Below are 16,323 nucleotides of genomic sequence, written 5' to 3' on the forward strand. Positions count from 1 at the left end.
CGCGCGCGCGTCCATAGGTACACATACACGCGCTTGCTGCAGACACACACGACTTTCAGGGTGCGTAAGGCAGTAAACGACTGAAAAAATAAAGCGGCAATGCTGTGCGAGGAACGCCTTAGACCAGCAACACATTTGTGTAATGCGAGCGTAAACACACAAACACATACAAACACATACACACACATACACACAAACACATACACACACATACACACACATACATACACACAGACATACACATACACACAAACACACACATACATGCACACAAACACATACACAATACACACACACATACATGCAGACACAGACAGACACATAACACACATACATACACACACATACATACACAAAAACACATACACACACATACATAGACACACACATACATACACACAAACACATGCACACACGTACATACACACATACATAGAGACACGCAGACATACACATAAAGACATAAAAAAAACCCACATACATACACACACACATAAACACAAACACATACATACACATACATACACACATACATAGAGACACACAGACATACACATAAACACAAACACACATACACATGACCCGGCTTCGCCCGGGACTTGGATCCACGATGCCCCGCCGCCTTTGTCTCCCCAGTGACGATGTTCACACACGACAGCAGTTACGCGTTTGAGGCTGAGTGGACCTAGGGGAGGGCCAGGTCCGTTTCAAATAATCGTCAGCGGTGGTGGGCGTGAGTTGGAATCGAACTGGGGTCGCTCAAGCAGCTTAATGACTGTTTGTACAAAGAACATATAAAGAATCGATTATAATAACCAGGCTACAGTCCACATTATAGACTGCCAGTACACGCAGTCAGCTTCATAAGCAGGCTAGAGTGTACATGATAGAGTGGCAGTACGCTCACCGAGCTTAATAAGCAGGCTACAGTGTACATGATAGACTGGCAGTACGCTCACCCAGCTTAATGAGTATTTGTACAGTGAACATTAAAGTAATCGATTGTTGGCGCGTTGGGTTTAAAAGTAATATTAATAGCACACATTGTGGTGGGGGTGTAGTGAAGAGTAGGAAAAACTTTGATGAATTTACCTCAGAGTGGCGTGGTGGGTGTCGAGGCCTAGTAGCGTGCAAAGCCTGCGGCCTCGCCTAAAATTGTCGGCTTGGAAGAGGCAGGGTACGGGTGGCGTTCCTTCCCCCCCCCTCAGCGCTCCAACAATACTGTGTAATGGCTATTATTTAATTAAATACGGAGCTTATGAAAGCGGCGAAGGCGTGGCTAGCCGTTGCCAGGGGCAACCGCCGTCCAATGAAAGTGCGTATGGGCCGAAATACACACACACACACACACAGACAGACATGAACGATTTTATATATATAGATAGAATTTATATCTGACCAAATCACCTGGACTAGACATCTGTAAAAAAAACTACTGGACATCTGTGAACAAGCGTTTTATATCTCATCGGATTCCTCCAGTATAAATAAATATTCTATTTCTGATGTGCTGCCACGTCTATACTGTCCGCCTTCACCAAACCGCACTCCGTGACTCATACGGCACACAGAGGCCTTGATCCAGTAGTGGACTTTAAAAAGGGATCTACATCTACGTCCATGCAAATACACAAAATCTTTCCGTGCACGCATCATGATTCCATGCATGCACCGACTCAACCAGGGATTTGTTGCTGCTGCTGCTTAGCACGCCTGGGGTCGTTTTTGCGGCATGATGCAACGCTTCCGTTTTTAGCCCCGGGAGCTGCGACCCGAGACACAGTGAACCCATGGGGGTGAGAGCAGTGGGAGCTATATCCAGTTACTAGGAAATGCTTGTTTTGTTGGCCTACGGGGCGGGCTCCCGACGACTTGGTGGGAAAGTGGAGGTTGTGTGTGCGCTCTTGCTTAGGAATGCGAGCACCGTGTACTGGGAGGAATTATTATTTCTGGGTACACCACAACGTACGTTATTGTATGCAGAACTTCCTTCGCACCGTACATAGCCGAGCGTGCTAATCGGAGATGCGGGGCTGCTGCCATGGTGCAACGGTTCACACATTGAACCCTCTTTAACTCCCCCCCCCCCCCCCCCGCTTATGTCCATCTAGCAATATAAATGGGTACAACGCAGTCGATTGGCGGGCCTTGGGTGTGGGTAACTGGTACCCCTTCAAAGACGTCTGGCCAGTGCGGAAGAAGTAGGCATGATGATGTACACGTACATCATCAGTTTTTCTTCCGATTCCATTCCGCTTACGTGCGTTTACCTCTTTGGGACGGAATCGGAAGTAAAAGACCGTGTGGGAGTCCATGTGGCAGCTATCGTAGGGTGCGGTCGTGTCGCTACAGTTCTGTGCGGTGCATACAGTCTTACAACATCGGCGCTATGCCTCTCTAAATAAATTAACGTTGAACTGCTTGCGCGTTCCGAGATTCAGCGGCGAACGGGACCCACACCCTGGAAGTATTCACCCTGGAAGTGTGAATAGGAGCTCTCTGGAACTCCCTCTCATGGAAGCTCTCCTGCAAAAAGTGGCGTGATGAAGCTATTTCAGGGCTGCACCTTTACCTTTTTGCACTACATGTATTCATCTGATTGCGAGGTGCTGGAGCAGAGTGCTTGATGCACAGTGGGAAGGTTGCACGTTCAAACCCCAGTCAGTGAGTCACTTTGATCCATCACATTTATGACGTTGATTAAATGAATACCGCTTTGTGGGAAGTGAGCAGTATTTGTCCTGTGGATGGACCATTTATTTCCTTAGTAATGTAGAATTTCAATGACATGTCAGGAATACGAGTGATTTAGATTCACCTTAACTGGCAAATGATTTATTTGAACACATTTGCAAAGTCGATTATCATGGTTAGCTACGTATGGTGCGAAAGAAGTTCAACAAACATAAGTGGCATTTACATGATTTAAAAAAAGAATCGTCATTGATGTCCTTGTCTTTTTTGACTTTGTGATGACGCTTCCCAAATTGCTAACCGTATGTTCCATGGAGTTCATTGCCACTTTTGTTGAAAAAAAAGTTTCAAGCTCAGACTTTCTTTGCACATCTACATAGTGTAGTTTTATTTCAATACAAAGAGGCAGGCGTGTTGTTTCACTTCCTCATTTTTGCTTTGTACGTATCCTGCAATGCTGCTGCTATGTGCCCGGGATTTTCTCTGTCTCTGGTAAGAAGGACACTTTGGGTCCCTGAGCCTTTCGTTTCATTCTAAGGATCGTCGTAGGCTTTAGCTGCCAGCTTGATGTTTAAGCAGCTGGTTCTGTTTTGGCTCGGAAAATTGCTTATTTACCATGAGTGGTTTATTTTGGCTGACACTTGTTGCACAAAGGTGCGGCCTTTCATTTTTTTCTCTCTAGGGGCTTACAAGACTGGATCAGATGTCCCCACAGTTAATCTGCTGTCTCTACGCGTGTAGCGCTGTCATTACTATGTCAGGACTTGTTGCGTGGCTGGTATGAAGCATTCGCTCGCATCTTTTGAATCCTTGATGCCTGTTTGGTGCAGCATCCGCCGTTGATAGATTGTGCAGTGGAGAGAAAGTGTAGTTTCGAGCGCAGCATCGCATGAATGGGACTTTGACGAAGGCGATGATTTGTGGCGATTTTTGTGCAAACTTGTTTGCTGCATCATTGCGCACACGACATTCCCCCATCACGCCATGTTCCCCGTCATCAGAGCTCAGTCAAATACCAGCATTTGATTTTCAACTGGCATGCATAGTAGTTGAATACAAGTGCATTTTATGGAAATCTATTGCTGTAGAAATGTGGGCCCTTGTGTATAAAGTGTATGTATGTAGACCTTTCACACCGTACGTAGCCAATCGTGTTAGTTGGAGGTGCGGGGGAAGGACAACAAACTAAACGCAAAAAGCATTTATAAAGAAATTACTTTTAATCTAGATTTAAAAGTGCATAGCTCCAGTGGCTTTCTAATATCAGAAGTGAGAGATTTCCAGATGTCCACAGAAGATTTTAAAGGAACATCTCAGTCCTTTTGTTTAACATTAATGAAGACTACATTGAGCCCAACCACCTACAGAACTTGTATCATAAGCCAAATATTTCACTCAACCTCTGCAGAAGAATTGTGCTGCGTTTCACCAGCCATTGGAAACTCATTCTGAGCCAGGCCGGGCTGTTGTACTGGGTACGGCCCATTGTGGCTCGATCTTTGTCCCCAACGCATCGTGGTGGCAGTGCATTGTGGGCTTGTCTTCTCTCTCCTGAATTGCCCGTGCCCTCATTTCCCTCCATGGCCAAAGAGAAGCAATCATTTGAATTTATTTCATATTTTATCAAGTTTAATATATGGTTGCGTCTAGCTTTTACTACCCCGAGCCAACATCTTAATATTTATTTTAATGCTCTGCAATGTTTAAAAACAAAGGCAGCCGGCGTAAAAGGAGTTGCTTCCTTCACTTGTGCCAATGCATTGGGAACCCGGCGATTTGAGTTTCACCCCGGCCATGGCTAACATCAGTGTCGAGTGATATCTGAACTTATCCCCACTGACCAGAGTGGTGAAGTATGGTCGATCCGCTTCGATGACCAACATGGCATGTGGGGATGTCTAGCGATGAATTCACAGAGTTGTAAATTATGGTTACGAATGACATTGTAAAATGAGAATGGTAAAAAAATCTAATTATAACTCTTGATTTTCCATAATGATGATGAACCATCCGATTGGTCCACGAAGAAGAATATATACTTGAGCCATTGTGCTAAATGTGTAATGTAGCTCTCAGAGACACCGTGTTGTCTTTATATATATTTATTATGAATAAAGACGACTCTATTCTGAGACAACATAGCTCTGGCCTAAAGGGGCCTTACATAAATGACGTCACGCACCTGGGGGGGGGGGGGGGTCAGACATTTGTGACGATGTGTGACGAGGGGGGGGGGGTTTGAGAAATGTGACGTCACATCAAAATGCGCAACTTTAAATATAGACAACACGTTCTACTTAATTAAATAGACTTTTTAATAAACGTTTTCTCCTACAACATAAGAGTGCAGCACCACATTAAATACGCACTACAATGACAATAGTTTAAAGCGATTTGAAGCATGTTTTATTTTGGGGGGGGGGCAGAGCTTTGTGACGCCATCTTTGAGGGGGGGTCTGACTTTTTGTGACGCCGTGTGACGAAGGGGGAGGGGGGGTAAAAAATTGTCCAAAATCGCGTGACGTCATTTATGGACGGCCCCCAAGACAACTCGCAGACGATGGAGACGACCCGTTCCAAGGTGACGCCAACAGCTGGTCGCACGACCAGGCCACGCCCCTATTCTCGAATTCTCGCTCAACGCACCTGGCTCTATCAATCTCCGTCAATCTCCGCCCCTATTACACTTTGCCTGGATCACGTGCTTCCCCTCACGTGACTCTGTCAACGCTTGTCCCATCAATCATCATTAGCACGTCCCTTGGTAACCATGGTCCTGGGGAACCATACTGTCCCTCTATTCCTTCGTACTGTCTTTACAAATGGTTTAATGCAGTTTCAACTGACTGTTCAATGTATTATCAAGACGCCGTGTCAAGTTAATGTGAATGCATTTGGCATACCATAGTAAGGCTTAATTTGAGCCAATTACGCCGGTGAACGGTCATCTCGTTTTTATGTTGAAATGAAAAAATGATTTAGCAATAACAAAGTGTCCTGCATCTGATAAAAAAAACATTCTCAATAACAAAATGTCAGATTAAGACGTGTGCCATTAGCACATGCATAGTACATTTTATTGTTTCTAAACTCTCACGAAGTGTGGTGTTCGTAGACTCAGTGCTCTACGAGACGAGAGCACGATGCGATATTCACGTGGCTTTTTGCATTATCTTGTTTGTGCCTGCAGGAAAAGCCTCTGTCCAAGTCATTACAGAGAGGAGAAGACCCACATTTTGATCAGGTAAGTTCAGTAGAACTAGCACACACACACATACATTTGGATTGTTTTGGAGTTAGATTTTATTGGTGTCAGCCTGCATGTGTGTGCGTTTTGTGCTACACCTTGTGACCTCTGGTTGAAAGGTATTTTAGAAATGTAAATTATTATTATTTTTCACAAGTACATGTGCCTTATGCAAATTTATGACATAGAAGTACATGTTTCATGGAGGTGTGTGCGTGCACATTGTGTAATGCTTTTTTTTTGCAGGCCTGTCTTACACATCATCACAATCATCTCTACACTTATATGCTGTTTATAGCGCCTTTAAATTAAGATCGTGGTTCAATGTGTTACTCATATCATCCACAGTGTGCGTAGTTCACAAATAACTCACATTATCTAATAGAAAGCCAGATATAATAGCTAGGACACCCCACAAAATAAATTGAGCGTAAAATAATAAGAACATTAATGTAGTAAGAACATTTCACATCACACATTTCGTGGTATAACAAAAAAAATGGCAGTTAAAATAAACAATAGTATATTTCAAGGAAAGTTACTTGAAAAAAGGAAAGTTTACATAAAGTGTGGCCGGTTGAGTACAATCCTGCGGACATCTTATAAACACATTTTTGTAGTTTCCACAGCCATGATTAAAATCCATATTTCAACTTTATTCGGATGTGATTGCATCACCGGCCGTTTCTTACAAACAAGCATTTGTAGTGTGCTGTGAATAGCAGTGTGCAGGCATACATCATATACCATGGACAAGAGCGGCTGCCTTGCACAGACAAAGTTACGCATACTTGTCCCATGCAGGTGCTCATGTGCGGTGCGAGTGAGTGCGGTGTTCCGAGCCTAGGCCAGGTGGACGGCTTCAGGGCAAAGCACCACTTGAGCTTTATGTGTCAAGTGGTGAGCTACATAGCATCACCATGAGGCATCCAAGTCTTTGAGTCAATAATCGCGTGACTTGGTGCATATGTGTGTGGTAGTGTCGTGGTTAGGATGGGGAGTGGTAATGCAACGGTTAGCGTGCTGCGTAGCTACGAAGCCGGTGACCCGAGTTCGATTGCCGCTTACGGTCAACACCAGTGACGATTATCTGAACCGGTCCTGGACCACCCCTAGGTCGACTCGGCCTCAAATGAGTACCTGGTGCAGTGTGTAAACATAGCCACTTAAGAAGACAAAGGCGGCCGGGCGTGGTGCTGGCCACCCACCCCCTCGTGGTGCCGTGCCAGCTTTCATAGGTGCACGCTAACAGCTTTTGCCCCAACAGCCTGTTAAGCCTATACAGGAGATCTTTGTTTGTGTAGTGGTTAGGGCTCTGCGCGACCAACCCGGTAAGCCGAGATTGGTTCTCGTTTGTGGCTTACATCAGTAGCGAATATCTTAAGTAGTCCTGAACCTCCCCTGGGTCGCCTCAGCCTTAAATGAGTACCTGGTGCAGTGTGTAAACATCAACTTTGACGAGACAAAGGCAGCTGGACACGGTGCTGGTGACATTACGCCCTCATACACCGTGCCAGCCTTAATTGGTGCTCGCTAAGGGTGCTTCTCACTGCAGTCTGAGGATGCAGGGATCCGTCTTTGTGCGATAAAAATAAGTCAAATGTAACCAGCGCATGTCTGGATTCTAAGTAGACCAGCATTAAACTATCAATATAAAATTACCTTGTGAAACCTATTTTATTGTTCAAATGTCAAAGCAATGTATTCTAATAACTGGCATTAAAATGTTTTGTTTGTAAATTCGAAATTAATTTTGAGTAGGCCAGAATATCCTCTAAGTCAGTCATAATGTGCAAATCGTCCAAACGAGCTATGCAGTGGAGCATTATGAGCACAGATTGTACAAATGTTTAACCTAATTTAGTTTAACCTTGATTGAAGTGGAATTTGTGCATGTCCTAATGCGAATTGTAATAGATAGCATCTGTCTTCGTGAATTTTACTTACATCTAATCATAAGTTCAATGACAGTGACATGCACGTTATCAATTTTTGTGAATCATGTTAGAGCTGCGAGATGTGGCAGTTGTAATCTTGTTTGCGATATTTGTCCTTACTCCAAGAGACATCAATAATGGCACTGTGCCTTTATTATAGCAGCAATATTCGACTAATCTCAAATAGCCTTTGCCAGAAATTTTATAAAATGAGGCAATCATTTTTCTCAATGTTGTCTCAAGTTTTGTACGGCAATCATCGCCTGACCTTCCTGGGCTACTCATTAAAATTCTAAATTTCTAAGCAGAATTCCAGTGCTTTATATTCATAGGGCCAAAGTACTTTTGATAGCCAGTTGATTGTAAACGTATCGGTTGTTATTCACTTCAGAATATACTGTAGTACAGTGAAACTCCTCTTATCTGTGGCCATATTTTCCACCGCTATTTATATCCATACCTCCATGTAATTTGGAGACACTCCTGTAGGCTGAGTGTTGTGTCTTAACCACCTCGCCTGGTATACAGGAGCTTCATGGTTTCGATCCCGACCCTGACGCCTGCTGTATATTTGGAGTTTGCATGTCTCTCTCCCCGTGTTTGCGTGGATTTTTCGGGTCTTCCGGATTTTCCCTCCACATTAAGAATCAACACGCATTTAGAGTATTTGGGTGCTATACATTTCCACATGATAAGCCACTTCGTTGAGCTATCATTTGTGGTGAGGTTGCTTTCGAAATAGAGCTATATAGCTCAGTGGGCCTTGCCTGGTCAAATAAAAAATGGTAATAAATACAATTTAAAAGAGTCGTGGTTACATGTGGGTGAGAGGAGCCACTCAGCAGTAGTGCCAAATTAATTCTGTTATCCACAGTTACCCATGGATAAGAGGCCCTTGGAAGTGGTGGAAAGCTAATCCTATTGTTCATCTTAATGCACCACGCAAAAGTCTGGAATTATTTTCGCAGATTGGCACCGGATAATTGTATCCATCAATGGAGTACCCCGGCCCCCACACACCAATGTTGATCAGGAGAATTTCACTGTAAAAGTCAGGCGATGTAGGGTGTGTGCGATCGTTTGTTACGGATGCACAAGTTAAACGGAAACAAATGTTGCAGTTACACAACTATGAAAGCATATTGAGCAACATGAAGTGCACAGTTTGTTAGTGGAGCGTGACACCCACCCTGTCCGTGTAGCCGGAGGTGAAGTTAACTCACTGATTAGGTGTTGAGAGAGAAGTCTTAATGGAGCAGCTGTTCAACGGGGTTTGGCAGGAACAAGGGTCAGGGCAGGTGTTTGTCAGCATCAATAGAGGATACAATATTTCACTTAATTTTTTTGTGTTGGGATGGCTCTTGTTGGCTGCCTACAAGGAGGGGGCAAGTGCCTTTACACAAGGACACTTCCCACTACTTAAAGGAGCTCGCCAAGCACAAAAAAAGATCATCGCCGCCTCTCGTTGCCACGCAAAAAGGGGGCTTTTGGGAGTATCGTGTGGCCCTGGAGCTCTTAAAAGAGAAGACTGCGGCTTTCTTATCAGCTCTTGCGCATTGATGGCGAATTTGGTAATGGTTCGCAATCCTCCAAATTCACCTTCTCCCTTTCTGCACTTTGGGTTCTATCTCTGAATAAAAAAAACACAAATACCGCACAGCAGTGCCATAGAGAAATGGTAATGTCATTGTAATGAAAACCCTTTTGGCCATAAGTGATGGCTATCTTTGCTGCGCGTCCATCACAAGCCCCCTTTTTACCAGGCGAGAAGAGAGACATGCCCTCATGAGTCCGGCCTGGGAGACCTTGGGTTCGGTAACCTTGGGTGGTGCGCTAACCACTTTGGTGTTGCATTACAGACATGGGAAGAAGCTCGAATAGCATTGCTTCCTGAAGCGCCATGCTGTCATATCTTGAGCATGTTCTTCAGAGAGGGCCTTGATAGCTCAATCGCCCCGCTCGGGAGTGTGTTATAGGCGCTCATGACTGGCTCGTGGACACATTTCTGCTGTCCGAGTTAGAGGATCGGCAGTTTGAAACTCAAACCGGTTGCATGGCTCTGACCGAGTGAAAATCATAACACTTGGCTGGAACGTTACACAGAGGCACCCGTTACTTGGTTGATTTAAGGCATCCCCTAACACTGAACATTGGTAAGATCGCTATGCCACGGTGGCTTTTTAAATCCAAGTTTTTAAAAATGTACATCAACAAAGTCAAGTAACTCAAATTGCCTCCCCGTCCGCGTGAGTGTGAGGCCATGATAATTATCTGTGTTGGTGGCAACTGAGCATCTGTGGAATTTCCAAATTGCCTATTGCGGTAACCACTCTCCACATGAAGACCATTGATGATTTCCCACTAAGCAGTACTCATTTCATGAACCCAATAATGGTGATGAGCTCAGAACAATTGTAGATTTGTCAAATTAATTTCTATAGAGCCATTGATGACCAAGTTAAAAGCAAAATTTCACTAATCTTGATAATAGTTTTTTAACCTTTTATCTGGCAACAAAACTGACACCTTTTTTACAAGGAGGCATGTTTGCATTGACCAAAATACCTGCAGTCGGAATGCAAACAAAAAACACAACTCTGATAATATATGCATTGTCCTTGAAATTGATTGGTCCACACCCGAGACAGCTTTCCTTAGAGCCTAGTCTCACATGGTGTTGGACCAGATGACGCCAAAAGGCGCACAACTCAAAAACAATGCACCATCAGAGTATGATAGCTCGGGGTAACCATTTACACCATTGGAACCGCATTTGCCAGTAGCAAAATATGATACTTATCATATTAGCAAAATATGATACTTATCATATTTTGCTAATGGCAAATGAGGTTTTACTAATCTTGGTTCGAAATGTAATCATGAGTTTTGAATATAGGATTCGAATCCAGGACCTTATAATTGGATGCTCGCGGCTCCAATGCAGTCATTAGGTCCCTGAGCATCACGACTTAATTATATCGGTTAAGTTAGCTGTCAATCTATTTTCATTCATTTTGGAGGTTTTCAGATTAGGCGTAGAGCCATAAATCCCCCACACAACAAACCTGGCATCTGAAATCAATAAAGGCTAAATGAGGCATTAGCTGTTCTCACTTTAGGGTTTAACTTGAAACCACGTGTCCAATAAATGCTGAGCATGGCCAAGTTGCAATAAGTTTCGTGTCTGTGGCCTAATTCATCCCTTATTATGTACAGTACGTTTCTTAAGAAACATTTTACCTTTGAGTTGAACTGCATGGTATTGCCCAAGAAGGTGCTTTCCAATTAGTTTCCTAATATAATGCTTTTTTTTGCCACGTGGCGCTGCTTTCACAGTCAAAAGGTTATACGTTAAAATCGTGATTGCCAATTGACCTTTTGTGGGAATTGAAGTGGTCTTGAGCAACAGCTGGTCCCAGCTATTGCAATGTAAATTTCTCACCAGTGTGGCTTCGGGCTAACAATCAAGATGAACATTGCTCTTGTTTCTTTTACAGGCGGAAATGTTTTTTTACTTTTTGTTCTTGCTGTTTGTGTATATTGGAAAAGACAATACCCCCCCCCCCCCCCCCCATTCGGGTGGAGTGGTGGCGCAGTGGTTAGCAACGCTGCACTATTGATCAGCTAACTTGGGTTCAACTACATGCGATGGTTAGCTTTAGTGGCGAGTGATATCTGAACTGGTCCTCAGGCTAGCTCTCTTCCCAAACCCAAACTGACCAGCATGGTGACGTATGGTCAAACTAAACTACCCCCACGAGAGACATGGCATGAGGAGGACCTCATTGAGCAGTGGATTGACAAAGGTCTGTAAAACGACCTCTAATTCTGCACTATATATAACCTAAAATCAACAATTAAGAAACATCGTTCTGTATATTTGTTCCACCACCACGGTCATGGCCGGGTGATTACTTGACATTTAATGATGCGCAGAGCTGAGTGCCCGTCGCCCTTCATACAATTGAGAGGGCATCTCTAATTTCACCATTGTTCAATGGGCTCACTGATGACTTGCTTTGTTCATTACATGTCACGGCAGTCTGTCTTCCTGTCTCGGCCCCCTCTTGATAAGTGTGCAATTGCCTCGTTGGCAGTGGTAAGCTTTTTTGCAGAGGAGAGTCATTCCTTAGCTCAGAAAGCACTGCCACCAGTACAGTTGAACCGTAATTAAATCAATACATTTGTTCTGAGCCAGCAAGCCAGACTTTGAATCAAGATAAAATGCCTTTTGAGCAGTGAATAGTAAAGAGGTTGGACATCACGCCGTTGTCAGTAGGACACATACACATTGAGAATGTGTGTGTGTTGTCAGGAGGAGACGTACGCATTGAGATTGTTTGTGGGTGTTGTCAGGAGGAGACATTAATTGAGATATTGTGTGTGTGTGTCTGTTGTGAGTGGAACATACGCATTGGGATTGTGTATGTGTGAGAGAGACAGAAAAAAGTAGTAGAGCAGTGTGAGGGAGTGGTTCGCAGTGATGCGCACACTAGGCTCTGATTACGGTGACTTTGGCTTGATTTCCAGCCATGAATATCATCAGTGGCAAGTGGCATCTGAAATGCTCCTGAGTCACTCTGAGGTTGGCTCAGACTGAAACAGGGAGGCAATTTTGCTGGCAAAATCACCTCTTTGCATGCATTGTTGGTCCTATTCACTCTGCAATACTAAGATACTGGTCCCAATTAACATTGATAGTGGGTGGTACCTGAACCGGTTATGGGCTTTCAGCTAGGTCGGCTTAGCCTCAAATGAGTACATAGTGCAGTGTATATAGATGTATGTAACTGGAGAGGCAAAGGCGGCCGGGCATCATGCAGCCTCACCATTCCCTTGTGCATCATGATGGCTCTTTACGAGCTGCGGTGCCTTTAAGAGCTATTCGCTAACAGCACTTTCCCCTATCAGTCTGTATGGTAAAATGGGGGGGGGGGGGGGGTGTGGGGGGAGGGGCTTTGTATTTCAGGAATATTTGAGCTTAAGCGGTTGGGTAGTGTAATGGTCAGTGCACTTACCACGATTTGAACTCGCAATCTTCATAATTTGCTTGATAATTACGCAACAAAATACTTAACCAAGTCACACAGTGAAAACAATAAAACACCCCACTAATGCATTTATAATGGAGAGATTCACGTGCCAGTGCCATCCCTAACACTTTAAAATTGCTCGCGTTATATATACAGGGTGGTGGCCCACATAGGGTTATATATATATATTTTATTTTTACCAATCTCATCGGGTTTATATGAATTATTTTCTCAAATGTTCATACTGAATTCCATGAACATACATTTTCTTGGGATGAAAAGATTATAGGTGTCATCTTAGAACATTCGTACATTTTTGTCTCGATTCACGCTAGGTTCTTGGTCGAGTTCTGTAAACAACGAATTTGAGGTGACCCCCCCAGAAGAAGAATTAAAATAAATATTAATAATGACAATAAATAGAATATTACCTTAAAGAATAAACAATAAAAAATGTTAGTGTCAGTGTTAAAATAAATGTAATAACCCAATGTGTCCTGATCTTTGGGCCACCCTGTTTATATTAAACCTAAACAGCCAAGTGGTATTGTAGCATATCAGAGCAGCTGAATAATTATATATCAGAAGGCTGTAAGTTCAAATTCATGTTGGGGGGGTTGACTTGGCCCTTGATCCCTTAAAGCATCAATAAAATCAGGACCATTTTGTTGAAAGTGGTACCGACACCTACCAAAGCAAAGTAGAATGTTTATGCACGGCTTAGGGCCATCAGATTCTGTGAGCACTGCCCCATATGTCATTGAGATTGTGGCGGTGACTAAAAGAGGTCCTTCAGTTATGATATGGTTTGGAAATTCTAGTTTGGCATCATTAGCATGCCAAATGTTGCCCTAAGGCAAAGTTTGGCATGAAAATTCCGTGGTTGGAAACTCAGCACATAGATGTATATTCTTTATAACCCTTGAGCTACACCCATTTCAAACCTTTTTAAAACAGTCTGCCTCAGCAGCAGACTATGTTTTCCCACCTGATGACGGACGCTTGTGTTGCACCTGAAACGTCGTGATTTATTTTATTTTATACCTATGTGACTTTACCGAAAGAACCAAAGAGTATGGATTCCTGCAATCACGAAAGCTTCAAACCAAGATGGTATGTTTAGTTATGACAAGCAAAAACGTTGATGGTTTTCATACTCACGACCTGCTTCTGGAAACGTAGATACTTAATCTTCTGAGTAATGTAGTTATTATACATTGTGAGTGATCCCAGACATTCCAAACTGTATGCACAAGGGCTCATCTGATGTCAAGTTGCTATCGATCTCAAGGGATTAGGAACAGCTTGACTCTGGGGTGTGTGTGTGTGTGCATATGTACTTGGCTTTCAGGATCCATACCCAGGCTTGACATAAATAAGTATTCATTTAATCTAGGATGACACATTGCAATGCAGGATTATGAGAAATGGTGGCGGCTTAGAGCTGCCTTCATCCAACAGTAGATTGTTGTATGTGTTGGTATTATGAAATTTTGATGAAAATAATAAAAATTAATAATTTTCCGAAAAATGCGCAAATCGCATTAATTATGATAGTGTGTGTATTGATATGCATAAATTATGATAATGCGTGTAATTATATGCATAAATTATGATAATCGTAGTAATTTATGCGGAGGCTTGCGATTATGTTAATGTGTGCAGTTATGATAATTTGCTTAGTTTCGTTTATCCAGAGTTATCAATCAGGATAACACGATTATCATAGATTCATTTACCGATTATCCTAGTGTGTGTTATAATATTTTAGGTCTCCATTTTCATATCTCATCGCAGGATACAGCTCTTATGAATAAGATGGTTTTGCATGGACTTGGAAAGAACACTCAATATGCTTCTGTGATAACGATTTTATTCTAACAAGCACGCGACATTCTATCATGCAGGTCAAACATGCGTCAATAATTCATGGGCAAGATTATGCAATTAACTAATATGAACGACAAAACTTATGCAGTTGCGAAATTATGCAATTATGCAATATGAATAACGAACTCTTATGCATTTGACTAAAATGAATGAATAAACACTTATGCATTGGTGAAATTATGCAATTATGCAATGTGAATAACGAAAACTCTTATGCATTTGACTAAAATGAATGAATAAACACTTATGCATTTAGCTAAATTGAATAACTAAAAATTCTTATGCATTTGCGATATTATGCATTAACTAATATGAATAACCAAAACTCTTATGCAATTACGAGATTATGCATTTGACTAAAATGAACGAATAAACACTTATGCATTTAACGAACTGAATGACTAAAAACACTTCTATCAATTGTAACCTCTACTTTTCCTACCAGGCATCATTAGTTCGCCCATGTATTGATCACAATCGGCGACTGGTCGAGTTTGAAAACAAGCATGACACACTTCATATGGCGGTAATAAAAAGCACTTATTGTATCCCAGAGGCGAAAGTATATGTCAATAGATTCATCGGCAAGTCTAAAATCCTTTTTAACGGAATGTTTGATACAATGGTGGGTGAGGGCGTGTGGGCGCGAGAGCGAATCTGGCTCTGTTGTAATTAATTCTTCGGCGAGACTCCGAGACAAAGGAAACTGGTTTGACAAGATGTTCTCTGTGTTTCTTTGAGTCTGTATGTGGGGAGCGATACGACCTCTGTTGTTTGTGCGAGCGGCAGCTGAGACTTTCTCCGCTGTGAGGTGAGCGGCGGCGCTCGTTCAGAAGACTTTGACTCTTTTTCTCCACGGCGGGATGACGAGTCGGTTTGGGTTGATGCTGGTCGATCTGGGTGTCGCTCGTTGTCGCTCGGTGTCGCACGGTGGCGCACGGTGGCGCACGTTCAGCGCAAGGTGGTGCACGGTGGCGCACGGTGGCACAAGGTGGCGCAAGTTGGCGCTCGTTCAGCGATCTCCGCCTTTCCTGCGGGTTGTTCGCTGGTCGTCACTCTGACGAGGAGCGATGCTTCGTTCGTGGCAGGGTGGACGTTGGCGTCTTTGTTGGCTTCACTCGCAGCTCTGCGACTCAGGGTAGCGATTCTTCTCAGGTGGTGCAGACCTCGGCTTGTAGCTACGCGTCGCTACTCCGCGACCCTCGTCATTCTGAATGACAGGAGCTTCTTCGTTGGCGGCGACGAGGAGAGATGGTTGTCGCCCTGGAGAACTCTGGTGGGGCCTTAGCCCGGAGACGAGATGAGATGTAGGCCGGAGCTCGTGAAGATCTGGGGTGGAGCCGAAGATGGGCTCGTAGCCCGGATGATATGTGTGTTGGAGCCGAAGCCCGGACGATATCTGTGATGGGGGCCAGAGCCCCTGACGATCTCTGTGATGGGGGCCAGAGCCCCTGAAGATCTCTGTGATGGGGGCCAGAGCCCCTGACGATCTGTGATGGAGGCCAGAGCCCCTGTCGATCTG

At 43.6% G+C, this 16,323-nt stretch overlaps 1 protein-coding gene across 1 annotated transcript in view; it reads left to right on the top strand.

Annotated features, from left to right (window-relative positions):
• The window catches only part of LOC133343101 (protein furry homolog-like), a 160,297-nt gene that overhangs the window by 90,061 nt on the left and 53,913 nt on the right, over positions 1–16,323 (top strand). The window contains exon 3 of the mRNA XM_061552605.1: positions 5,885–5,938. Coding sequence (XP_061408589.1) covers positions 5,885–5,938 — 54 coding nt within the window. The remainder of the gene's footprint in view (positions 1–5,884; positions 5,939–16,323) is intronic.

Source organism: Lethenteron reissneri, chromosome 16, assembly GCF_015708825.2.
Source record: "Lethenteron reissneri isolate LAM-NWPU_2019-01 chromosome 16, ASM1570882v1, whole genome shotgun sequence".
NCBI classification, from domain to species: domain Eukaryota; kingdom Metazoa; phylum Chordata; class Hyperoartia; order Petromyzontiformes; family Petromyzontidae; genus Lethenteron; species Lethenteron reissneri.